The sequence below is a fragment of the Macrobrachium nipponense genome, chromosome 24 (assembly GCF_015104395.2).
Source record: "Macrobrachium nipponense isolate FS-2020 chromosome 24, ASM1510439v2, whole genome shotgun sequence".
NCBI classification, from domain to species: domain Eukaryota; kingdom Metazoa; phylum Arthropoda; class Malacostraca; order Decapoda; family Palaemonidae; genus Macrobrachium; species Macrobrachium nipponense.
This window is the reverse complement of record NC_061091.1, coordinates 56523565-56549820: the sequence shown is the minus strand read 5'-3', so window position 1 is coordinate 56549820 and position 26256 is coordinate 56523565. Positions and strand designations below refer to the sequence as shown.

General features: G+C 43.1%; 1 protein-coding gene across 4 annotated transcripts in view; it reads right to left on the bottom strand.

The window, feature by feature from the left end:
* Positions 1–26256, bottom strand: part of LOC135205651 (probable C-mannosyltransferase DPY19L3) — a 248398-nt gene that overhangs the window by 80733 nt on the left and 141409 nt on the right. For all 4 annotated transcript variants that reach the window (XM_064236474.1, XM_064236473.1, XM_064236475.1 and 1 more), the window contains one exon: positions 4505–4738. In XM_064236474.1, coding sequence (XP_064092544.1) covers positions 4505–4738 — 234 coding nt within the window. The remainder of the gene's footprint in view (positions 1–4504; positions 4739–26256) is intronic.

Below are 26256 nucleotides of genomic sequence, written 5' to 3'. Positions count from 1 at the left end.
TACTAGGACTCCCTAAACTTGGAAATCAAAGAGTATCTTCCTTACGTATAAATACATATATATATATATATATATAAAAGTATCGAAAATAACGGAACGAATAACACTCGATCCTAGCCATAAGGTTTCGATATTACCAAATTTACTACCAAGGAAGACACTCCTCAGAAAACCAAGCGCATAAAGATCATAAATTACAAAATTAGGTAGAAATATCGCCCAAGCGTAAACAACGGTCGCCATGCGGACGAAGACCACGATAACGCAACGTGAAGCGTCGGTAAAAACGAGCTTAAACTTCTTAAAAACGGCGATCTACCACCTAAAAAGTAAATCAAAGCATGTTCTGAGTACTCAACTTAGATGGGACGGAAGCTGCCATCGTTGAATCACAATAAAGCGACAAAAAGTTGAAATAATACACAGATATAAAAATCTCGTGCTACCAGGTCGCTGTGCTAACTTAAGATGTTGTAGATGGCGCTCGGGAGGAGGGTGTTGGTGGCGGGGAGGCGGCCTGTATAACGGCACCTCGTATGTTGGGGATTGTTGACGAGGATCATTCTGTGGGGTTGAAGGAAACGTGGCTGTATTACTCGCCCCTGGTTTATACACGACATTTTTATTTTACAAAAGTGCTCGCCTGAGGGTAGTAACCTCAGTCAGTCCCTTTGGTTTATTCTCTAGTATATTTAGCATTAGTTTTATATATTAGAAATGGCTAACGAGACATTTCACCGGTGACACGGCTTGAGCCCAAAAATGGCTGAACCACTGCATAAAGCTGCGGATATTTAGCAACGTTGTTCTCGTTGATCCAGAATTCATGGAGACTTTTTCTTCTGAACAAGGCACTTGCTTCAAGGTCCACAGTCATGTCAATGAATCTATCAACAGCATGAAGTCGGTGTCCCTCACTGCTGCCAACACTGATCTCAGGGTCTCCATCTTGAACCTCGTCTTCCTGACAAAATGATTCAAGGTGGATAGATCGATCACTGGTCTCCAACCGCCTCGCCTGATGCTTTCGGCACCAAGATGATGTGACTGTAAAACCCCGGAGATGGATGCACTACTTTCTCTATTTCACCCTTGTCCAGCATTTTCTGCACCTCTTCCTGGAGAGCTAAGGACTTCGGAGACTTGGGCCATACGTTTGCCTGAGCAAAGGTCTGTCCAAGAGTGGAGGAGAGAAGTTGAACGGTAGTAGATATCCGACCCTAAGAACATCTACTACCCACTTCTCCATGCCATAACTCTGCCACTTGGCCCACTGGCCTGCCAGGCAACCCCCTACTAGTGGGAAAGGAGAGTGGGGCGGCCAACCTATCGGCAACCTCCCCTGTCTCTACCCCTGGAGCCGAGCCCCTCCTTGGCTTGTAGGAGCAGGGCTGAAACGGACATTTTTTGTCAGACTTAGTCTGAGAAGAAGATTGAGTGTGCCTAACCGAAGCCGAACTACTAGCCGACTTATTAGGGAACAATCCTTGCATTTGTTGTTGTGCTGGAGGAGGAGGAGGAGGAGGAGGAGGATGACGAGAACGAGTCTCTGACTTGGAGACAGCTTGATGCACCAACCTGTCCTTCGTGTCAGCCTGGCATCGGTCTATTGCGTCCTCTAGCTCAGTCCGAGGAAACAGGAACTGAGAATCCAACAAGTACCTATTCCTGAGTGCCAACAAGGACTCAGGGTCAACTGATCTCACCACCTTGGACAATGCTGCGTCTCTTCTGATCAGCAGAAGATTGACCCACAAATTGACACTAAGATGAGCTAGATAAGAAAATGCCTTGCCCCAGACTACAACAAACTGGCAAGGGGAGACACACTCACTAACCCTTCTGCTGACCTGTCAGACACAATCTTGGCTATGGCCGTCAACCACAAGTCCAACCATGACACTGTCTGAAACATGGAGGCTGTCATAGACTCCATAGCCAAAGCATCCTGCGGTGACAAGGACGGGACCACTGACCTCACTTGCTCCAATGGCTTGAGATGTATGACATCTGGGTTAAGATGTCGAGGCATCAAACAGATAGAGTTAGTAGCATAATATTTCCTCTGCCTCATGAGAGGAGGAAGCAACTTGGAAGAACCCCATGACCAAAGAGATCTGTCCCGAAAGGGGAAGCTGAAAAGAGGACTTTTGATCTTGAGTAGCCCCCAGCAAGGCTTCCAAGCAAGTAGGGGTGATAAGTAGACTGAGATTGAGCCCTACACTCCAGGTTGTTGAACCCATGAATGAGATCAACAACCTCAGCAAAAGAAGACAAAAACTCCTGCGTTTCTCCTTCCTCCTCCTCCGGCAATGGAGACTGACAACATGAAGAAGAAGCAGGCTTATCCAAATCACCTTCTTCCTGCAACAACACCGAAGAAGTTTCTCCAGAAATACCAGCTTTCTGTAATTCAACTGTCACCGACAAATCATCAACCAAAGACTAATCAACCAAAGGACTCGGTGCACCAACCAGCAAAGACACCAGAAACCTGTCCTGACTGGAGCTGTGCACTGACTTCTGAGACAAACCAAGCACAACACCAGGAACACCAACCCAAACACTCACAACAGAGGGTTCACGTCACGACCGTGCAAAGTAGACACATCCATGCGGCGGAGATGTATTTCGAACTCTAGATACAGAGCGAGAACTTCTTGGAGGCAAACCACGAACAGCATCATTGGGAGAAGAAGGCAAACGCACAGGTTGAACCACTTCCGTATACACAACCTTCGATCTTTTCAATGGCGCCTTAACATCATTACAATGATGAACAGGCAATATAGTGGAAGCAGCTGAGGAAAAATCGCCAACATATGTATATACATGCAAGGCTGCTACATGTCTGTGTACTGAAGTAGGGGACGACGAAGCAACAGCAGACTGCACAAGGGAGATCCGACTTTGCAATACAGAGGATGGATCCCTCCCACTGACACTGCTTCCACACACACCATCGACACCTTGAGCAAGGGAAGAAGAACCACAAGGAGCAGCAGAGGAAACTATCACTCTCAGGAACACGGACGTGTGAGGAAGAGACACGGATGTGAGCGGCAGCAGGCGATGGACTCTCTTCACTCGCCGACAATGCCTGATGCACTGACGTGGTGGAGAAGGAGGCGATGCAGGGGAAGAAGACAGCTCTCCTTCCTTACACACCCTCTTAGCAGGAGAAGACAGCAAACCTATCCTCTAAAATAGAGTCCAATCTCTTGAAAACCGCCTGACATAAAGCCTCAGACGGATCCGCAAGAGAGGACGCAGACGTCATAGTTGGATTAGGAAACATCATGGATGGCAGCAATGATGTCACGGGAGCAAACGATGACGACATAGGAGTGAGAGGCAGCGCAGCAATCCCAACCGATGACATCAACATAGGTGGGAGTGACGTCACCAAAGAAACTGGGAGTGATGTCTTTGATGGAGCTGGGAGTGACGTCACAACCTCCCACTGACCCGAGCTAGTGGCTGGCCTCACGGAGGAACAATAACTTGATACCCAGGCAGTGCATTACAAGATGGCTGACTGTGGGCACCGACGTAGAGAAGGCCAGGGGGAAGCAGCAAAGCAGGGGAGGCCTGAGGGGGTTAGTGAGCCTCCATGAAATGTGTCAACAATCCCTTCAAGGAGGGAGTACCCTGTAGACCAAGCGGCGCCCAGAATGCCAACATTTTGGACGCCTCTGACTCTGAAACAAAAGAACAGATGAAACAGCCTCCTCCCTCCCGGCAAGCAAATTAATACCTGAGGAAGAGAGGATGACATTACTCAATAAATCAGAAGAAAAGGAAGGAGACACAGGTAAACAAACAGTAGCATCATAGGGTGCGGCAGAGGGAGAAGACGAAGCATCTAGGCAAGAAGAAGAAAACCCTTCCCAAGAAGGGAGAATCGAAACTCTACGGTGCTCCCTCTTATTATAAAATAACTTCCACTGCTATCTAGGCCACGCACAACATTTCAAGCAGGGATTCGTCACAGTACAGAAATTAGAACGGCACCTACTGCAAGTCGAATGGGGGTCTTAGCAGAAGCCAGGAAACGAGAACACAGGGAACCTGAACACCTGGGCACATACGCTGACGAGGCCGTGAAGATGCAGAGGAAGCCATACTGACACATACACACACACAAGACAACAAATAACAGCGAAACACGGGCAAAAACAACTGGCTTGGACAGAGAGTAAGCAACTGCATTGATCCCCAAGGTGGTTAAGAAAAAGACTGTATGTGATGGCGTGGGTTGCGTGGACTTTGACCAGCTTTCACCCAATATGCGCACACATTGCCAGATTTCACAGATTCCTTGCTTTACAATCTCTGATTGTTTAACCGGTTCCAGTTAGGTGCTTGAAAATTATCCTATTGGTAAGACCGAAGGTTTGTTTCGTGTATGAACAAATTTATTTTTTAACTTCTTTTAAATTTTTATATATGTATAGAGTATAACCATTCTAAACAATGGTATCTCTTCTACTTTCTTCCATACCTTTATTAATCCATTAATGACCACAGTAGCTATCAGCATCAATCCTAACTCTGCTGCTGTTACAAAAATCCGGACAAAGCCTCCAAGTCTCTTACTGGGAGCTGATGTAGAACTCAACATTATTGCTGGCACGATCATGGAGAGAGCTGGAGATGATACTAACATTGGAGGATATGACTGCAAAAGGCATGATGTCAAAAGTGATCCTCCAATAACACAGACCAAAAGAACAACCTATGGAGCAAAGAAAAAATATCTTAGGTTATAAATCTAATTTTTAGCTACTCAAATCATGCCTAAGTACTTCAACAAATAAGCACTGTAATAATGACTAAAACTGTAATAATGATACTTTTATCAGAAAATGAGATTTTATATACAGGCAGTCCCTGGGTTACGACGGGTTTGGCTTACGACGTTCTGAGGTTAAGGCGCTTTCAATTATATTCATCAGAAATTATTTCCAGGGTTAAGACGCCTACAATGCTGATCTGGCAGAAGAAATATGACACCAAAAATGCAAAATAATCAATATTTGAAGGTTTTTTTGATGAAAAATGCAATAAGAATGCAGTTTACATAGTTTTGAATGCTCCCATAAATATAAATATAACTCAAATTCCCATTTGCATCTCCTTCAGAGAATAAGTGAAGTGAAGAAATATTTTACTTGGATCCAGAAGTGTTCATTTATATTGCTAACTCGTAACTGTTTTAAGTACTTATCCTCTCTACCTTACGCAACTCCCCATTACATAAGTCGCATTAGATCGAGAATTACAGTGCATCCTTTATTTGCAGAATTAGGAGAACGCAAGAAGTTGTGTACCACATCTCAAGTGTTCCACAGTGCCAGGGTAGCAACCATCTATCCCAAGTCCCAGGGTGAAAGAATGAAGAGCTGCTGATACCTATTATTTTATGATCGGTGATAATTGACAAGAATTTTATTCCTTTAAATTCCAGGTTCTTCATAAAAGGGATTTACATTTTCTGGGATTTTCACAGTGGCACCTATTTGATTAGTTAACCCTTTAATGCTGATTGGACGTATTAAAAGTCGACGAAAATTGTCTGTCGGGTGCTGAACTGACGTACGAAACGTTGACGAAAAAAAAGTTTTTTTTAAAATTTGCGGAAAAATAGTTATAGGCCTACTAGGCAAAAACTTTTGAATCACACGCCTTGGGGGATACTGGGAGTTCACGGATCAAGCTGTTGTTTTGTTTACAATTGTTACGCAGGTGCGCAAGCGCGAGTTTCTTTCTTCTTGCACTAAAAAGCATCAGCGACACATCTTGGAAATTATTTCGTCACTTTGACATAATTTTTGCACCATTTTATATTAGCCGTTACATAGAGTTTTATATAAGAAAATGTGCGCAATTTCATTTAGAATACAACAATAAACAACTTATGGTTGTAGCTTTTATCAGTTTTGAAATATTTTCATATAAATAATGATAAGTGCCAAAATTTCAACCTTCGGTCAACTTTGACTCAACCGAAATGGTTGAAAAACGCAATTGTAAGCTAAAACTCTTATATTCTAGTAATATTCAATCATTTATACCTTCATTTTACAACAAATTGGAAGTCTCTAGCACAATATTTCGATTTATGGTGAATTTATGAAAAATACTTTATCCTTACGCCCACGCGGTAACTCTTCCGAAAAAATCCTTATATTTTTTCGTCCGATTGTCGTAATGTTTGCACAGTTTTATATTAGCCGTTACATAAAGTTTTATATATGAAAATGTGCACAATTTGATGTAGAATACAACAAAAACAGCCTATGGTTGTAGCTTTTATCAGTTTTGAAATATTTTCATATAAATAACAATAAGTGCCAAAATTTCAACCTTCGGTCAACTTACATTCTATTAATACTCAATCATTTACCTTCATTTTGCAACAAATTGGAAGTCTCTAGCACAATATTTTGATTTATGATGAATTTTAGAAGAAAAACTTTTTCCTACGTCCGTGCGGTAACTGCCGAAAAAATCAAAATTTTTTCGTCCGATTGTCGTTATGTTTGCACAGTTTTACATTAGCCGTTACATAAAGTTTTATATATAGAAATGTGCGCAATTTGATGTAGAATACAACAAAAAACAACCCATGGTAGTAGCTTTTATCAGTTTTGAAATATTTTCATATAAATCATGATAAGTGCCAAAATATCAACCTTCGGTCAACTTTGACTCGATCGAAATGGTCGAAAAACGCAATTGTAAGCTAAAACTCTTACATTCTATTAATATTCAATCATTTAACTTCATTTTGCAAACAAATTAGAAGTCTCTAGCACAATATTTCGATTTATGGTGAATTTATGAAAAAAAAAAAAACATTTTCCTTACGTCCGCGCGGTCACTTCCGAAAAAAATCAGAAATTTTTCTGGGCTCAGCTCGTGTCGGCCTATGAAAGGATCCTTAATATCATTCTTTCTAGGTAAAATTGATCTAAAATTACCAGAGAAAAACAAAATTAAGAAAATGTCAGTAAAACTGACTCGCTCACTCTTAAAAAGAAGTGTCGGTATGATAATAGGGGCGAGTGGGGAACACTACCACGAGACAATCACCAATTAGAACTTCCAATCAGAATCCCCCCAAGAGAGAGCTGATACCAACGGGCGATGCAGCCGCTACTACTACTACTAGAGGACGCCACGGACAGCAGCGCCCCTAGCGGACATCCTTAATTTTTAGCGCTAGCGTCAAGACGCATTTTTCCTTGTGCTGTGTTATTACGGGATTTATCTCATTAATCTACCATGGAACGCTCTGCTATTGCCACGGCTAAGTTAAGTAACTCATAAGTAATGTTTTACCGCATTTTTATCTTCCGGGTACCAGTATTTTCCTCTTAAATAGGTCATATACGGTTCCCCGGTTGTCTCGTGGCGGCGCCATGCTGCCTCGTTAAGAATTCCCGGTCCTCCATACTGGGACTTCTTATACTTATGGGCTTACTATATTACGTTCATTGTTTTTACATCGAGTTTTAGCTAGTTTAGCCCTCCTACCATATCTCTTAGTTTGGTATTTAGGGCTATTATTATTATTCCGGCCCAGCATCCCGGCTCTTGCTCTTCATCGGCTATCGCTGGCTCCGAGTAGGCTTCTGTTTCTTGGAACAGTCTGCCTCCTCCTGGGCTTCTTTCTCTTTTACTAAAAGTGTCTTTTCCATCTTTTCGATGTATATATTTATTATATTTAGGGTGTTAGGCTAGCCTAGGTGCTTGTTCCTTGTATTGGTACAGCCTGGTTCACGTGGCCCTCTCACGGTTGTGTTGCTCGCGGCCTAGGCCACTTGCGGTCACGTGTTCCATCGCACCTTACCCTGCCCCTGCCCTCCCTTTCTGGTATAGGGAGGTGCTGGGGGACCCCTTGGTTGTCATGACAACCTCAGTCGCCTTCTCTCTCTCCCTCTCTGAGGTGGCCAGGGGTTCCTCCCAGCGGGGGGTATAGGGCGACCACTCATGAGGTACCGGGTCTCCATGCGGGTAGTCGGTGAGGCGGGGAGGAGTAGGCCATCCCTCCCCCCTCTCTCACTCCCGCCGTGTTACGCCGAGACCTTCCTCCCCCCCCTCCCCAGTTGCTCAGCCACCTCCCTCACTATAATGAAAGGAGCCTTCCGTCGCAGCCGGGGCACCTTTGGTTATAGATTACTGGCTCCGCTAGCGGGCGGGGTGGTCACTACTAGTGGTCGGTTGCTTGCCTACTATATCCTTATATCTCTCCCCCGCTACCGGAAGGGAGCTTGCTTCTTACCAGCGCACTCTTCTAGTAGACGGGCGGAGGGAGGTTTGTATTATTTTTATTTTAAGGATATACCCTAATTTTTCAATGAATTGTGTAATGTTATTATTAATATCTACCATCCCCGCCATTTTCCGTCGTGGTTTCCAATTACCACCACTCCTGGTTGGTTTCCTTTTGTGTCCCCGCCATCAGCGGAGCTATAGCCTAGGGCACACAACCAACCTGGTTACCACACGTATTTTGGCGGGGCTCTGGTTTAATCTAACTTTATCGCTCCGGCACCAGCGGAGCATCTGTTAGACTGTAAGTGTTTACCTGGTACTCATGTATCTTTCCACTTACAGGCTACCAACTGTCAGGTCCCAGCGTGCAACGCGACGTTGTACGACCCCTGCGGACACGATGAGTGCAGGTCTCACGCCCCCTGTGCCACGTCATACAATGAGATGATCGTCTGGCACCCAGAAGCCTGCGCCATCTGCTACGACCTAGTCGGTCAGCTGGGAGATGGGGTAAGTCCGTTATAGGCTTCCTTATCATTTACTAACAACTCTTAGTCATAAGTTTGTTAACCCCGTTCCGCCACTAGAAGCTAATCTCGCCTTTCTTTCAGGCTACTGGTGTGAGGGAAGTCGCCCTCGCTACCCTGAAAGCGTGGGTGGGCGGCTTCGGGAAGAACGCCGCCAAAGGCCAGCCATACATTCTTGATAAGAAGCTGGCCGTCCAGATCTTCCCCGCGGGCAAGTCGACTGGTTACGTTGACCCCTTGTCCGCGGCCCCTCTGATAGCCTCCATCCAGCAAGACCTCCAGCAATCCTTTGGGGTCGTAGCCTCCCAGGAGTCGGTCCCGGACGTCGCTGCCCTGGACCTTAACATCGAGCCCATGGCGGTAGGGGTAGAGGATTTGTTGGTTGAGGTAGGTGTGTCGGGCGCCCAAGGTCTTTCCTTGGGTGCTCCTGGATCTTCTCCTGTCCCTTCTTCGAGTGCTTCTTTCCAAGGCTTTGTGGGATCTGAGATCCCTACCCGCTCTCCCGCTCTCTCTGTACCCCCAAAGGTGAAGGGACAGAGAGAACCGAAGACTCTGGCCAAGACAACTTCTAGGAAGTCGTCTTCGTCTTCTTCGGCTAGGAAGTCTTCGACTTCCTACGCCGACGCGGTGAAAGCGAAGCCGAGCTCTTCTCACTCAAAGAGCTCTAGAAGCAAGGCTTCTAAGGAGAAGGCTCGCGCTCCCGCCGAGCCAGTGCCTTCTCCCGCCTCCACCGCTTCCACTCCGGCTACGCCGGTAGGAGGAGCAGGGCCTAGCACCTTTGATCCCTCTGCTTTCTCAGCAGTGGTGATGCAACAGGTGGGCGAGCTGGTTGGCTCGCAAGTCTCCGCCCTGGGGACGAGATTCGAGCAGATGTTCGCACAGTTGTCGAGCACTCTGTCTCAATCAGGCCAGTCGATACAAGATCTCTCTAACAGGGTTAGGGAGAATGAGGACCGAGTAGCCGGGCTATCTCAGGTTCCTCTTCCAGTCCTCCCCAGTGCCAAGCACTGGCATTCTCCAACTCCGCCATACGACTCTCTGCCAGCTTTCTCCATGGAGAACCCATGGAGAGTAGCTGCCTACGCTCCTTTCAAGGATGGGATGATCTCTATCCCGGAGTGTGGAACTCGGAGGATTGAGGACTTCGAGTTTTACCCTCCGGGGTCTGACGCAGCCTTTCATCGGTTATGCTAGGCTGACTGTAACGGCTCTGACTAGGAAGACAAGATCTCTAGAGAGTCTGTCCTATATAGTAGAGATCATGCTCAGCGGGAATGGGTTCACTGCCTTGAGGACTGGGAGTGTACGAACACTAAACTCCAGGCCTACAAGAGTCCCTTTACTATTTTCGCGACGGAAGAGGAGGTTTCTCTTCCGTTCGCCACGAAATTAGTGGAGAAGTCCCTTCAGGCAGTCCTCAAGGATGAGCCCATCCCACAGTTGAGGGAGGCGGAGTCTACTTCTCCGCTCTTCCCGGCTTTCGGAGAATTGTGGGAGAACTTGCCAGCTACGTTCACGCTTGGTAAGCTCAAACCGGACTGCGCCATGGACTAGTTCGGCGAGAAGCTACCAAGGCTGCCGGATTCCCTAATCCAGGCAGAGTTTGATGCGCGAACCAGGTTTGGCAGGTCCCTCAATTCCCTTATAATCACGGAAATGGCTGCTCTCTCTTATGCTACGGAACCGCTGTTCAAGATTTTAGCAAAATCTCAGTTCCAGACGGTACTAACAGACGCTTTCGACTTCTTCCAGGCTAGGAGGAATTGCCGGAAGCATGTTCTACAGGAGTGTTACTATTAGGCACGAGCCGAATAGACTCTTGGCTTCTAGCATGTGGGGAGCGGATCTCTTCCCAGAGTCCGCTGTCAACGAAGTGCACCACGAAGCTGCTAGGCTCAACCAGAGCCTTAGAGCTAGGTGGGGTATTTCCTCGAAGAGGAAACAAGAATCCGTCCCCACTGCTGGTAAGAAGCAAAAGAAGGCTGGTAAGAGGTTCCAGCCGTATCAGAAACACCAGCAACAGCAGCAATTTGTGCAGGCTGTCCCAGTTACCCAACAAGGACAACCTGCTAGTTCGAAGCAGAACCAGCCCATCCTCCTGTTGTCCCCTCAATCACAGCCGTCCACCTCCTACGCAATCTCGCCGGCCTTCAACCCTTCATATGAGGCTCAAGGTTACAAACAACCAAGAGGTAGGGCGAGAGGTTACTTTCGTCAGCGTGGCGCAGGAAGGGCAACAAGGAGCAGGCAGTTCAGAGGAGGGCGTGGTGGTCAACCCGCCCATCAACAATGAGGCTCCCAGGTAGGAGGGAGGCTGTTCCTCTTCCGCCACAGGTGGGGGTTCAGCAATTGGGCACAGAGCATAGTGTCCAAAGGATTGGGTTGGAGTTGGATCAAAGAGCCTCCTCCAATCAAATCATTCCACCAGATACCATCAGAGGAATTGACAGATTACGCGTAAGAACTCCTTCAGAAAGGAGCTATTGCGAGAGTCAAGCATCTAAAATTTCAAGGTCGCTTATTCAGCGTGCCAAAGAAAGGCTCAACAAAAAGAAGGGTAATCTTAGACTTGTCAAAGCTAAACTCTTTCATTCGTTGCGACAAGTTCAAGATGCTTACCCTCTCGCAAGTAAGGACCTTACTTCCGCGTGGAGCCGTCACATGCTCCATCGATCTTACAGACGCATACTATCATATCCCTATAGCCAGGCACTTCCGCCCATTCCTAGGATTCAGGCTAGGAAATCAAACATTCTCATTCAAAGTGATGCCCTTCGGTCTGAATGTAGCCCCAGGGTATTCACAAAAATAGCAGAAGTGGTTGTACAACAATTGAGAGCTCAGGGAATCATGGTAGCAGCATACCTCGACGATTGGTTGATCTGGGCACCAACAGTCGAGGAATGTCTCAAAGCCACCAAAAAGGTAGTTTACTTTCTGGAACATCTGGGGTTCCAGATAACAAAACGAAATCCAGACTTACTCCAGAGTCTCGTTTTCAGTGGCTAGGAATCCAATGGGATTTGTCTTCCCACAATCTGTCAATTCCAGTGGCCAAACGGAAGGAAATAGCGAAATCTGTCAGGCAATTTCTCAAATGCAAACAAACGTCAAGGAGAAACCAGGAGAGAATCCTAGGGTCCCTTCAGTTTGCTTCGGTAACAGATATCCTCCTGAAGGCAAGGCTGAAAGATTTAAATCGAATTTGGCGATCAAGAGCAAACACCAAATATCGAGACAAGTTGTCAGTAATCCCACAGATCCTCCGCAATCAACTCCGTCCTTGTCAAAAGTAAAGAACTTAGCCAAGAAGTACCCCCTTCACTATCCCCTTCCAGTGTTAACCATTCACACGGACGCCTCCCTGTCCGGGTGGGGGGGATACTCTCAGTTCAAACAGGTTCAGGGGACTTGGTCAGTTCAATTTCGCCAGCTCCACATAAAACGTGTTGGAAGCAATGGCAGTATTTCTTACCGTTGAAGAGACTGCTTCCCCCGAAGAAGTCTCATCTAAGGCTAGTTTTGGACAGTGCAGTGGTAGTTCATTGCATCAACAGAGGAGGGGGTCCAAGTCCAAGCATGTCAATCATGTCATGATAGCCATCTTTGCCTTAGCAAACAAACACAAATGGCATCTGTCTGCCACTCACCTGCGGCAGGAGTAAGAAATGTGATAGCAGACGCCCTGTCCCGGTCAGTTCCTCTGGAATCAGAATGGTCTCTAGACGACGGGTCATTCCAGTGGGTAAGCCTGAGAGTCCCAGGTCTCCAAGTGGATCTCTTCGCCTCACAAGCGAACCACAAGCTCCCTTGCTATGTGGCCCCAACCTGGACCCTCTGGCTTATGCCACGGACGCCCACTGTCGTTGGACTGGAATCAGTGGAGGAGAATTTATGTTTTTCCTCCAGTGAATCTTCTCTTGAAAGTCCTAAGCAAAACTAAGGTCTTTCAAAGGGATAGTAGCTCTGATTGCACCGGACTGGCCCAAGAGCAACTGGTATCCTCTTCTTCTGGAATTGGTCTCCGACCTCAATGGATCCCCAATCCCAAGCTATCACAATCAGTACAAATGAGGACTGTGTTCGCTTCCTCAGGAATTCTCCAGACCCTAACTTTATGGACTTCATGAAGTTTGCGGCTAATAAAGATGCTAATATTGATCCACAGAATATTCTCTTCCTAGAATCAGATAAGAGAGAGTCAACCATTAGACAATATGACTCAGCTGTTAAAAAATTAGCATCTTTCTTGAAAGAATCGAACACTACAACCATGACAGTTAATCTGGCTATATCCTTTTTCAGATCCTTGTTTGAAAAAGGTTTAGCAGCTAGCACTATTACCACTCATAAATCGGCTTTGAAGAAAATCTTTCAAGTAGGTTTTCAGATAGATCTGACTGAATCTTATTTCACGTCTATCTCTAGAGCCTGTGCTAGACTTAGACCTTCCCAAAGGCCTACTACAGTTTCATGGTTCTTAAATGATGTCCTCAAACTAGCTTCAGATACTGACAACTCATCTTGTACATTCATAATGCTCCTGAGGAAAACATTATTCTTATTAAGCCTAGCCTCAGGAGCTAGAATTTCAGAACTGTCGGCTCTATCCAGGGATGCGGGTCATGTGGAATTCCTCCCATCAGGAGAAGTTCTACTTGCTCCGGATCGTAGCTTTTTAGCCAAAAATGAGGATCCTCTTGCAAGGTGGGCCCCTTGGAAGGTTATCCCACTTCCCCAGGATCCTTCTCTCTGCCCAGTATCAACTCTTAGAGCCTTTCTATCTCGTACTTCTTCAAGATCCTCAGGTGCTCTCTTCATGAGAGAAAAAGGTGGTACTTTGTCAGTAAAAGGTATTAGACAACAAATCCTTTACTTCATTAAACAAGCCAATCCTGAGTCATTTTCCAAAAGCACATGATATCAGGGGTGGAGTAGCACCTCAATTAATATTTTCCAACATATGAACTTTCAGGATCTTAAAAAAAAAAGTATACTGGATGGAAAATCCCCGACAGTCTTTTAAACGCCATTATCTAAAGTTACCTTGGAATCTTTAAAAGTTTCAGCAGTAGCAGCGGGAAACATTGTTTCCCCTGATACTGTATAGTAGTTGTAGTATAGATCCAGGTCTCCTTTCTACCTACATCATCCAACATGCCTCACCCTATCGCCAGGCTACTCGAATATCATAGCCTTAGCCGTCTGAATCATATAGTGGATTGTCCCTTATTTTTTTGCTAGGGACATCCACACTTTGTACTGATAGTGTACTTCAGTGTACCTACCCATATTTTTATGCTAGGGTAGGAACACAAATGTTGTTTGTATATATTTTGCCAAACTTGTATTAATGATGGACTTCAGTGTACCTACCCTTATTTTTATGCTAGGGTAGGACACAATGTGTTTGTATATTTTGTAAATATGTTCAAGTAAATCCCTTTTTGTTTATATTACATGCATCACTGTAATTTACTATAATTACCATTTAAGTACTTTAAGATTACTAACGTTCTGTTGTTTTACTGTTTAGTATAAGTTAGTTTAAGTGCTTAATTGTATGCTGTAATTGATTTACTTTATATTATATCCATCATTTTACACTGCTTTTTCTCATTTGTCTGTTTCTCTGGTACTCTTTCATAGGCCGACACGAGCTGAGCCCAGAAAAGGGATTTTGACGAAGGAAAAATCTATTTCTGGGTGATTGGCTCGTGTCGCCCTATGAAACCCCCCCTTTTATGGTTTTTCCCCCCCTTGCAGGACAAGATGTTTTTAGATTAAGGATGTCCGCTAGGGGCGCTGCTGTCCGTGGCGTCCTCTAGTAGTAGTAGTAGCGGCTGCATCGCCCGTTGGTATCAGCTCTCTCTTGGGGGGATTCTGATTGGAAGTTCTAATTGGTGATTGTCTCGTGGTAGTGTTCCCCACTCGCCCCTATTATCATACCGACACTTCTTTTTAAGAGTGAGCGAGTCAGTTTTACTGACATTTTCTTAATTTTGTTTTTCTCTGGTAATTTTAGATCAATTTTACCTAGAAAGAATGATATTAAGGATCCTTTCATAGGGCGACACGAGCCAATCACCCAGAAATAGATTTTTCCTTCGTCAAAATCCCTTTTTTGTCCGATTGTTGTAATGTTTTCACAGTTTTATATTAGCCGTTACGTAAAGTTTTATATATGAAAATGTGCGCAATTTCATGTAGAATACAACAAAATACAACCCATTGTTGTAGCTTTTATCAGTTTTGGAATATTTTCATATAAATAACGATAAGTGCCAAAATTTCAACCTTCGAACAACTTTGACTCAACCAAGATGGTAAAAAAATGCAATTGTATGCTAAAACTATTACATTCTAGTAATATTCAATCATTTACCTTTATTTTGCAACAAATTGGAGTCTCTAGCACAATATTTCGATTTCTGGTGAATTTATGAAAAAAAAAAATTTCCTTACGTCAGCGCAGTAACTTCCGAAAAAATCAGAAATTATTTTGTCCGATTGTCGTAATGTTTGCACCATTTTAAATTAGCCGTTTGTTACGGATCTGTGATCTCAGAGACAATGTTACGGTGTCGAAATATCCTGGCTAAAGGTCGACACAATGTTACGGCCTCTGAGAGAGGTCCGCTTCAGGTTCGATATGAAATAATAATAAAAAAAAAATATTTCAACACCAACAGTTGAAACTGGGGATACGAATATAGAAAGAAACACTAACACAACAAAGGTTTATTTACAAGCTTACTAACAAAGGTAAATGCAGAATGGTATCTCCTATTTACATAAAAAGATAGAATCTTACACTGCATGAACTGGGGGAAACAGTGAGGTAATTCGAATACTTGCTAATCAGTTTGGCACTTCGAAGAGGTGGCTTCATAAAAGTAGAGCGGCAATTGCAGATGTCCTCTTGACTCCGTATTGCAGGAACTAGTCTACTTGTAAGACAGGAACTCTCCCCTTTTCTTCTCCGAAGTCTGCTCAACTTAGAGACAACTCGGCCGTCCACACCGGAAGATGACTAGACCAATATCCAACCAACACTCGAACAACTCTTCTTTTGATTGATACTTCGTCGGTTCCTTTTTCTCGTATCTCACAGAAGATCTCTGCTGCTGCTGATCTCTCACTGATAATCTGATCTGTGGCTCTCTGTGACTAACTGGTGATCTCTCTTCTACGATCACTCCTCTCCAAAGTTCGTTCGTCGTATTTATACGGCACTCTGGGGGCGGAGCCTACAGCGAATGTCACCAACTCCAGGGATTTCTAGAACTTCTTAGATGAATCTAGACGAGGTATTGCATCAGAAAATCGTGGCATTTCTCACGTAACATTGGCGCGTTTTTGCGCTCCACAACACGCCCGACGATCCTAGAACAACTGCAAAGACAGGCGCCTCCAACACGGGCGCGAAGGCCTCCTTACTGATGAACTTCTCGAAAATGTGTTCTCCTTTCCTTTATCTTCCTTTGCTATGAGGCAATTACCATCACACGGCCCCCCAAAAGAGAAAAAAAATGAAATCAATTAATTTTATTTTTTTTCTAAGGAGAGGCAAAAATTAAACAGCGGGGAAACAATTCTGCATAAAGCTTTAATCCAGTCAAACACGCACGCTTCTTCACACACACTCACTTGTGCGATAACAGAAAATGGTTATTAGGCTACTAATTCTGAGAAATCTCTAGAGAGGCTACTAACTAAAACATTATCCTTCTCTTTTACTTTTTCCGTTTTCTGAACTCTGATTAAAACTTATAAATACTAAAACACCTCTTGTGTTTTTCTCAAAACTAATCTCACTCAGTAACACTGTTACACGGGCGGAGGCCACGGCACGGGGCGTTGTTTATAATTCTGAAGCAAATTTTCATTCATTGCCTTTGCTCTACCCTTACCCACATTAATTCTATAATGTATATTTCCCCTCTTTGCTAAAACTGAATAAAGACCTTTGTACTTATATGGTAAAAAGGGACTTTCTCTCGAGACTAGTACAAAAGCTTGATCTCTTACACACAAACTTCTCTCTTTGGCTCTAAGATAAGGTTTCTCTTTAGTTTCCCCTTGACTTCCGTTCGGGTTTTCTTTCGCTAAGTGCCAAGTGCTTCCGTTCTCCTCCGCAAGCTGCCAAACATCTCCTAAATTGTTTTCATAATAATCAAGATTAGTTATGCAATCATCTCTACCCTTACTTCTGGTCAAAGTTCTGAACATATTTATAATTACATCATCAAAAGATTCGCCTACTGAAGAAATATTACACAACGGAACTCTGGAAATTACTTGAATCGGTTTCCCTGCAATTTGATATTCACAACAGCTTAACGCATATCTCTTCACGTCATTTTTCATCTTAGGCCAAAAGTACGCCCTACTAATACACTGGAAAATTTTATTTACTCCCAAATGTCCTTTCTCATCATGTGCTAACTTCAAAATAAATTCATGAAGCTTCCTAGGAACTACTAATTTTCCTGTGATTCCCCCTTCACTACCTGACTTAGGACTAACATGACACGAAACTTCGTCCTTTACACAAAAAGTTTCCTTACACACATCATCGAGATCACATTCGAAAATTCGGGTTAGAGTCTCATCCTCTCTCTGCAACTTGATTAGCTCATCCTTATCCAAAACGTTAGAGCCTAATTCATCACTGTAACTAGTACTAGATACAGGTACATTTACTACGTTACTCTCGACAGCTACGCCTTCCCCTTGGCTCTCACTGTCAACGATAGAGTTAGGTCTCTCAGCCACATTCATGCCAAGATCAACCTCGCTACCTCTATCACACTCATTCGAATCCACGAACTCACACTCGTTCGAATCCACGAACTTACACTCGTTCGAATCCACGAACTTACTCTGACCGTAGTCTACGTCTGTATCTAAACCCGACCTAGTTACTACCATTTCAGGCACTGGAATATTCCTCACAACAGGATTCACATTCTTGGATAAAGCGAAGTCATTACCGACAATAATGTCAACGCCTTCGGCGGGCAAACTGTCCACAACTGCAAGTTTTACTTCTCCTGACACTACCTGACTTTCTAAACTCAACTTCAACAAAGGACAAAGAACACAAGTGTTAGGAAATCCACCTAACATGACTTTCTCTTCCATATTGATTTCTGCCCTGTTTGGCACACACTCACTCCTTATCAGTGATACAGTGGCCCCTGTGTCTCGAAGCAAGACCACTTCTCTCGAATCTACTCCTCTAATAGAGGAAACTACGCCTTCCGACAGAAATTTACCAAAAACTTTCCTAGTTTCTCTCATCACATCATTCCTACTTGACGAAAGGTTAACTAGCGATACTGGTTTCTTACCATTCTTCCTTTCTGCTGCACAATTTCTCGCTAAATGCCCTTTCCCATTACATCGGAAACAAGTTAATTCTGAGCCACTAGATGCCATTCTACTCTTACAAACCTTAGACGTATGACCAGGTTTTCCGCATGTATAACAGGAATATTCACTTTTACTCGCACTGCTATTACTAGGACTGAAACCTTTACTGCTTTGTACTCTACCAGACGAAGGATCATTTCTTTTCTTACTAACACTCAAATTATGAGTTAGACTATATTCGTCAGCTAGCCTAGTTGCTCCTGCAAAAGATACTTCTCGCCTATCCTCTATATAAAGTTTAATCTCAGGGGATACGTTATCTTTGAAGTTTTCTAACAACACTAAGTTCTTCAAACCGTCAAAATCCTCAACCTTAGCAGAAGTTAACCAATCAAAAAACAGCCTTTCTAACTTCTTACTGTATTCTACATACGTAATATTTTCATCCTTTCTCAAAGTTCTAAATTTCTTACGGTACGCCTCCGGTACTAGCCTATACGCGCTAAGAACAGTTTCTTTCACAATATCATAATTAACACATTCCTCCTTAGACATGCAACTATACGTAAACAGTAAGTGCCCTACCACTCAAAACTGACTGCAAATATAAAGTCCACATTTCTTTAGGAGAACCTACTCGTTCCATTAACTTCTCAAAACACATGAAATATGTCGTAACATCTTCCTCATCAAACTTTGGTACTAATTTTAACACTGCACTCATACCTAACGTATCAGCTTCGTTTCCGTTCTCGCCTGACCGACTGTTACGAGTACTTTCCCTTAACCGAGCAATTTCCAACTCATGCATACGCTCTTTCTCTCTCTCTTCCTGTTCATGCATACGTACCTTTTCTCTTTCTTCCTGCTCATGCATATGCTCTTTCTCTCTCTCTTCCTGCTGCATTACCAACATCTCTCTCTCTTGCTGCATCCTCATTGCTTCTCTCTCTTGCTGCATCTTCATTACTTCTCTCTCTTGCTGCATTTTCATTACTTCTCTCTCAGCCGCTCTTTCATCTCTCTCATACTTTTCTCTTTCTTTCTTCTCAACATACTCAAGGAGATCATTCCCCTCCAGACCTAGGAGCTTACCCAACTCAATAAACTCTTTCACCATCTCACTCATTCTGATTCTTTCTATATTTTCCCTGTTTCAAACTGTTAAAGGGTTGATAGCCTAGGCAAGGTCGCCACAAATGTTACGGATCTGTGATCTCAGAGACAATGTTACGGTGTCGAAATATCCTGGCTAAAGGTCGACACAATGTTACGGCCTCTGAGAGAGGTCCGCTTCAGGTTCGATATGAAATAATAATAAAAAAAACATATTTCAACACCAACAGTTGAAACTGGGGATACGAATATAGAAAGAAACACTAACACAACAAAGGTTTATTTACAAGCTTACTAACAAAGGTAAATGCAGAATGGTATCTCCTATTTACATAAAAAGATAGAATCTTACACTGCATGAACTGGGGGAAACAGTGAGGTAATTCGAATACTTGCTAATCAGTTTGGCACTTCGAAGAGGTGGCTTCATAAAAGTAGAGCGGCAATTGCAGATGTCCTCTTGACTCCGTATTGCAGGAACTAGTCTACTTGTAAGACAGGAACTCTCCCCTTTTCTTCTCCGAAGTCTGCTCAACTTAAAGACAACTCAGCCGTCCACACCGGAAGACGACTAGACCAATATCCAACCAACACTCGAACAACTCTTCTTTTGATTGATACTTTGTCGGTTCCTTTTTCTCGTATCTCACGGAAGATCTCTGCTGCTGCTGATCTCTCACTGATAATCTGATCTCTGGCTCTCTCTGACTAACTGGTGATCTCTCTTCTACGATCACTCCTCTCCAAAGTTCGTTTGTCGTATTTATACGGCACTCTGGGGGCGGAGCCTACGGCGAACGTCACCGACTCCAGGGATTTCTAGAACTTCTTAGATGAATCTAGACGAGGTATTGCATCAGAAAATCGCTGTGTTTCTCACGTAACATTGGCGCGTTTTTGCGCTCCACAACACGCCCGACGATCCTAGAACAACCGCGAAGACAGGCGCCTCCAACACGGGCACGAAAGCCTCCTTACTGACGAACTTCTCGAAAATGCGTTCTCCTTTCCTTTATTTTCCTTTGCTCTGAAGCAATTACCATTACACTGTTACATAAAGTTTTATATATAAAAATGTGCGCAATTTTATGTAGAATACAACTAAAAACAATCCATGGTTGTAGCTTTTATCAGTTTTGAAATATTTTCATATATATAACAATAAATAAAAAAAATTCGACCCTCGGTCAACTTTAACTCGACCGAAATGGTCGAAATTTGCAATTGTAAGTTACAACACTTACAGTCTGGTAATATTCAATCAATTACCTTCATTTTGCAACAAACGGGAAGTCTCTATCACAATATTTTGATTTGTGGTGAATTTTTGAAAACAGCTTTCTTTTACGTCCGCGAGTTACAAATTCATGCATCATATTGTGATAATATTTTCTCTGTTGCTTTGATAGTTTTAAAATTTGTTATATACCAAAATCATCGTAATTTAGTGTACAACGAAAAAATAATTAACTCATTAGCTTTAACTGTTTTGCTCACAGCGCGATTTGTATACAATTGTATATGAAATTGTTTTTTGCTCAGTCATATATTCCAATATTCATATATGATAATGAAATTTTTTTTCATTTCTGATGGTTGCATACTAAACTTCAGGCAATGACAAAAAAAGGAGCAAAAATTAACTCTTAATCTTGAAAACTAAGCATGCTGTGATTTTTAAAAAAAACTTTTTTCCGCTTCGGCGCTCACTCGCGAACGCTGCCAGCATATGGGAGACACTTTTGGAAATACTGGCTCGGCGTTTAAGGGTTAATAAACGTAACCTCAATGCCACGGAGCTGGTGCCTTCAGCTCCTGTGTAATTCTTCTGAGTGACATAATAATAATCTTAATTAAATGTAACATTGCCTTTCCCTTAAATCTATCAATTTTAATACCTTTCTCTTTCCTGTTCTCTACTGTTAACTGCGTGCCCCACAGTCTTGTCAGATGTCAGGTAATTTTAGAGTAAATAATAAACCTCACTCAGCCACACACGTAACATTGTTAAACTCCAAACCAAAATTACTGAATCTTAAGACAACTAGAACTGAAAATTGGAAGGTTGGTGGTACTACATGCGTACCACCTTCATATACCTGGTACGTACTATGCAATAGATTTGAATGTTGGTACTCCGTGCACCCCCAAACATGAATCTCGAAATTTTCTTGAGTCCTGGTGAATTGGTGTGTGGAAATATGCATCTCTCACGTTGAGGGAAACCATCTAGTCCCCTTGATCAATGGAGGCAAGGACTGTGTGATTCGTTTCCATGTGGAATTTGGTTGTCTGGATGTAGACGTTTAATGCACTTTCATCCAAAACCGGCCTCCAACCTCCCGTTGACTTGGAGACTAAGAAAAGTTGCTTGTAGAACCCTTCTGATTTAATGTTTTCGCACTATTTCTATCAGCCCTTTCTTGAAAAGTGACAACACTTCCACTGCGAAGACCAAAAACTTTCCCGACAAGTCAGAGTAAGTCATTAAAGCAATGGAAGTGCTGGTCAACAGAGGCTTCTTGATGAAGGGTATTGAATAGCCTTCCTTAAAACTTTTACAACCTACTCCTCTGCACATTTTGACTTCAAAGACTACTTCTTAATAGCACGACAGGTGAACCTGACAGATCCTCTCAGTCTAACCTGGGACTTCTATCTGCTGTTACCCCGAAAAGACTGAGGTTGAGCAGGTCGAGTCGGTTTCCTGGTCGCTGTCCACTCCCTAGGATGTCTAGTGGATTGAGACTGCAAATCCTGCGTTGACTTTTTATGGAAATGCGACGCAGTTTCTTCAACTGTAGACTGAGGGAACAAATGCATCTTATCAAGGGGCAAAAACAGAAGAGAAGACTTGTAAGATGCAGTAACATCCCCTTTACTTGTGAAAGAGACCACCCAAAGCTCCCTTTTTTTAAGGACTACCACGGCATAAAGAGAAGCGACTCCCCTTGAGCCATTCCCCACTGCCTTATCAGAACAGGAGAGAACACTACATCAGTCCAACACAACTTCATCCGGAAGATCAGAAAAATAAAAAATCCAGATTTTTCTTGGATAATGCACCTACAGTCCAATCCAACAGGCTGAAAACTTTGAAAATCTTGAACAGACTTTAGCGACGAAAATGGTTTTTGCAGCCGAAAACGCAATCTCCTGGCCGCATCAATGAGCTCAGAGAAGTCTCCCTGGGAGGAGTTACAAGGATTAGGATGTCCATCCGAGGAGACATCGTGTGCTCACTTATCTGTAGGAGCAGGTTTTACTGTGCATTCACAGTGTCCTAATGATTTTGTCTAACTTTCTTTTAAACTCTTCTACACTGTTGCTTTGACGATTTCTGGTGGCAGTTTATTCCATGTGTCACATATCTTGTATGTAAAGAAGTTCCCACAATAGGATGTGTTGTATCTTTTCAGTTCTAGTTTCCATCCATTATTTCTTGTCTGGTTTTCGTTCAATGTAAATAGGTTACTGTCTACTCTTGTTATGCCTTTCAGTATCTTAAATGTTTCTATTAGTTGTCCTCACAATTGTCATGTTTCTAATCCCTACATGTTCAGGCTCTCTAGTCGTCTTCGGTAACCTATTTGGCTGACAGATGGAATTAACTATGTGGCTCTTGTTTGTACTCCTTCTAATCTATTTATGTCTTTTCTTAGTGTTGGTGACCAAAACTGTACTGCAGATTCAAGATGGGGTCTAACTACTGATGTGTAGAGCTGCAGAATCATTTCCTTGTTTCTGTATTTGAACTGCCTCTTTATGTATCCCACTAATTTCTGTGCCTTCTTTTCTGCTTTTATGCACTATTTTGTGGATTTAAAGCCCTTGGTAATAATGACTTCAAGGCCCTCCTCTTGTTCTACACTATTTATGTCATTCCCAAGCAGCATGTTGCTGGCATGAAGGTTGTTTGTTCCTATTTGTAACACTTTACACTTATCTACGTTAAAAGGCATTTGCCATTTTTTTTACCACTCTCCTATTTTCATTAGATCATTTCTTAAACTTTTCACTGCATTTGGGTCTAATGCATTAATATTAGGGCTTGTGACATAGTTTCATACGAACACACAATCGAATGAGACACGCTACAGATCACGTAGGCCGTTTGAATAATAGGTTGGGGTAGTTGTCTCAAGCAGGGAGCTTGGACTAATGTTTATAAACAATTGAATGACTACAGGTGACGGCATGTTATCTTAGCTTACATACTTATTGTATACGTCATCTTTAGCGTCTCTAGTCTGATCACATTCCTGCAAGCAATCTGGTTGACCTCTTTAGTTTTAGACTTTTATATATATGGACTAACATTCCATATTTTTATTATGTAAACACTTACATTAGCTCGGTCAGCTACCAAAACCAACTACTGAATATTACTCAAACTTGACTTGCATTTGACTTATAGGAGTATGATACAGACACTATGTGAATATATATATATATATGTAAATAAAAATTCATGGTGTACATGAATTGATTCAAAGATAAAAATAAAAATAAAACAAATTAATATTGGTAAATAATAGTTGAATCACATGATATATATAATGATACAGTTTTTCACTTCATCTCTTTAAGATACTTATGCTACCAAGAAAATACTAATGTACTCTGATAAGTGCATTAGAATGAAGATTAACATGATAAAAAATCATATTTTAACTGATAAAAATTTCTTATATATGAATTGATAACATTATTAATGTTTATTCTGATTGATTCGTTGATTTTCATGCTAAATGTTATATATCTGATTCATTAATTCATATACTAACTCATAAATAACTGCAGATAATGGTAAGATATAAGGTAACAGATTGATTATAGGCTACCTGATTTGTTTATACATATGTATATGGATTCATATAATTATGATTAATATATGTGCACTTTAAATAGATTCCTATTGCGTACACGCAAAGATATATTTAGATTCTGTTATTTATGATCATTTATATAAGAGATTCCTATTGCGTACATGCAAAGATATATTTCAACTCTGTTATTTATGATCAATTATATATAGGATACATGATACTTTATATATATAGGATACATGACCGAGGTTATACTACTTCACTTTTAACTAACTTTCGAACAACTTTTCGTCCATTACACAGTTCCAGACAACCACCTTTAGCCAAATGAAACGGCCTTTTTCAATGGTTAAAACAAGGGGAAAAATTTGCCTGGGCGGGTCCAACGTTCCATTTTCTGGGCTCAGCTCGTGTCGCTGCGCGAAATATCCTTTAATCTATTATTTCTAGGGTAAATGTACTAACACATACCAGAGAATAAATAAAATAAAGAAAAAGGTCAGTACAACTGACTCGCTCACCCTCCAAGAGGGTGTCGGTATGAACACTAGGCGAGTGAGACCACTACCACGAGCCAAAAACCAATAGAAATCTCCCACAACAAAAACCCTCCATGAGGAGAGCCGACCCACAGAGTGAGCAGCTCGTACTACTACTACTCCATCCCATGCTGCCGACTGCTGCGCCTCTGGTGGCAATCCTTTTCAGTTAGCACTCACGAGCAAACGTGATATTTTTCTCTCTGTGTTTTTTGTGCCCTTTCGTTGGATTTATCTATGATGGAGCGTGCAGCTATTGCAGCAGCTAAGTTAGTACTCATATTTATGGTTTAGTTGGTTTTTTTCGTTGGCCCTCAGTCCCAGTATTTGCCGTTTTTAGGTATTAAATACGAACTCGGGGTCGGAAAAGCATGGCAGCAATGGTTTCTGCCGCTGGTGGGTTCGTTCTCGGTCTCCCATACCTAGAACATCCCATTATCTATGTACGCTCTATATTTATTATCCGTTTTACTTAGGGTACTGTCTACTCAGGTTTGTCATGCATGCATGTCTTTTACCTTATGTAGGCTTCTTCTTTCCAGACCCTAGTCCCGGCTCTTAGTATCGGCCTCTGACTAGCTTTGAGTGGTAGACTTTCCTTCGGGTTAGTCGTACACTCCTGGATTTTTTCTCCTACTATATTGTTTTCTTTCTTTTATTTTATTTATTATACCATGTATTTTGTTATGGTTAGGTTAGTTAGGCGTCTGGCTTAGCCTAGGTCCTGGCTCCTTGAGCCTATGCTACCGCTCATCAGTTCGGTTTGCTTCCCTATAGCATCTCTCTGATCAGTCGGTTTTGGCCCAGTGGGTCTCTATGCTACCGCTCTTCAGTTCAGTTGCTTCCCGATAGCATCTCTCTGATCAGTTGGTTGGTCCTAGCTTAGTTGTCTTATTTTAGCCTTACCGTCTCGTGGTCACTACGCGATCACGAGACAGCCAGACGCCTGCCCAGTCCCCTTCCCCCCACCCCCTCCTCCCGCTCTTCCATAGAGTCGGGGGAGGGTGGGGCGGTCTGCCCACGCTCGCTCCACATACCCGAGCATGCTTCCCTCTCTCCCCCCAGGCGGAGGGGCCGAGGGAGACGGGGCAGACCCAGACTGGACCGCAAACCTCTCCGGCTTCTCGGTCCGGCCCGGTGGTGATGTGATGGGGGGGGTTACTGGCCTTTTCTCCCCATCCGTTGCTTCCTTGTCTCTCCGGTTCGCTCGAGCCTGTATGTCTCCTCGCTCTTCCCGACCTTGCTAGGTCTCCTTTCCTGATCGGAAGTCCTGGCATCCAGCGGGTGGAAGTTTGTTAGTCCACCCAGTAGAGTGGACCGGAACATACAGTGGGTCCCTGCTAACCTTACCGTATTGCTGAGTTACTACACTCCGCTACGCACTGGACTTGCTCCGGTTCGTTTGAGTTTTAGGTTTAAGCGTTATTAGATTAACTATAAGTTTATCTTAAGTACCTTAAACCTTTTCCCCCCTCCCTTACATGTCTTACCGGATATCTCCGGGATTATAGCCTATTCAGGCGGGGCAAGGGGGGGTTATGCCCAAATTTTTTCCGAGCTCCGGCATGCAACGGAGTTCTTCTG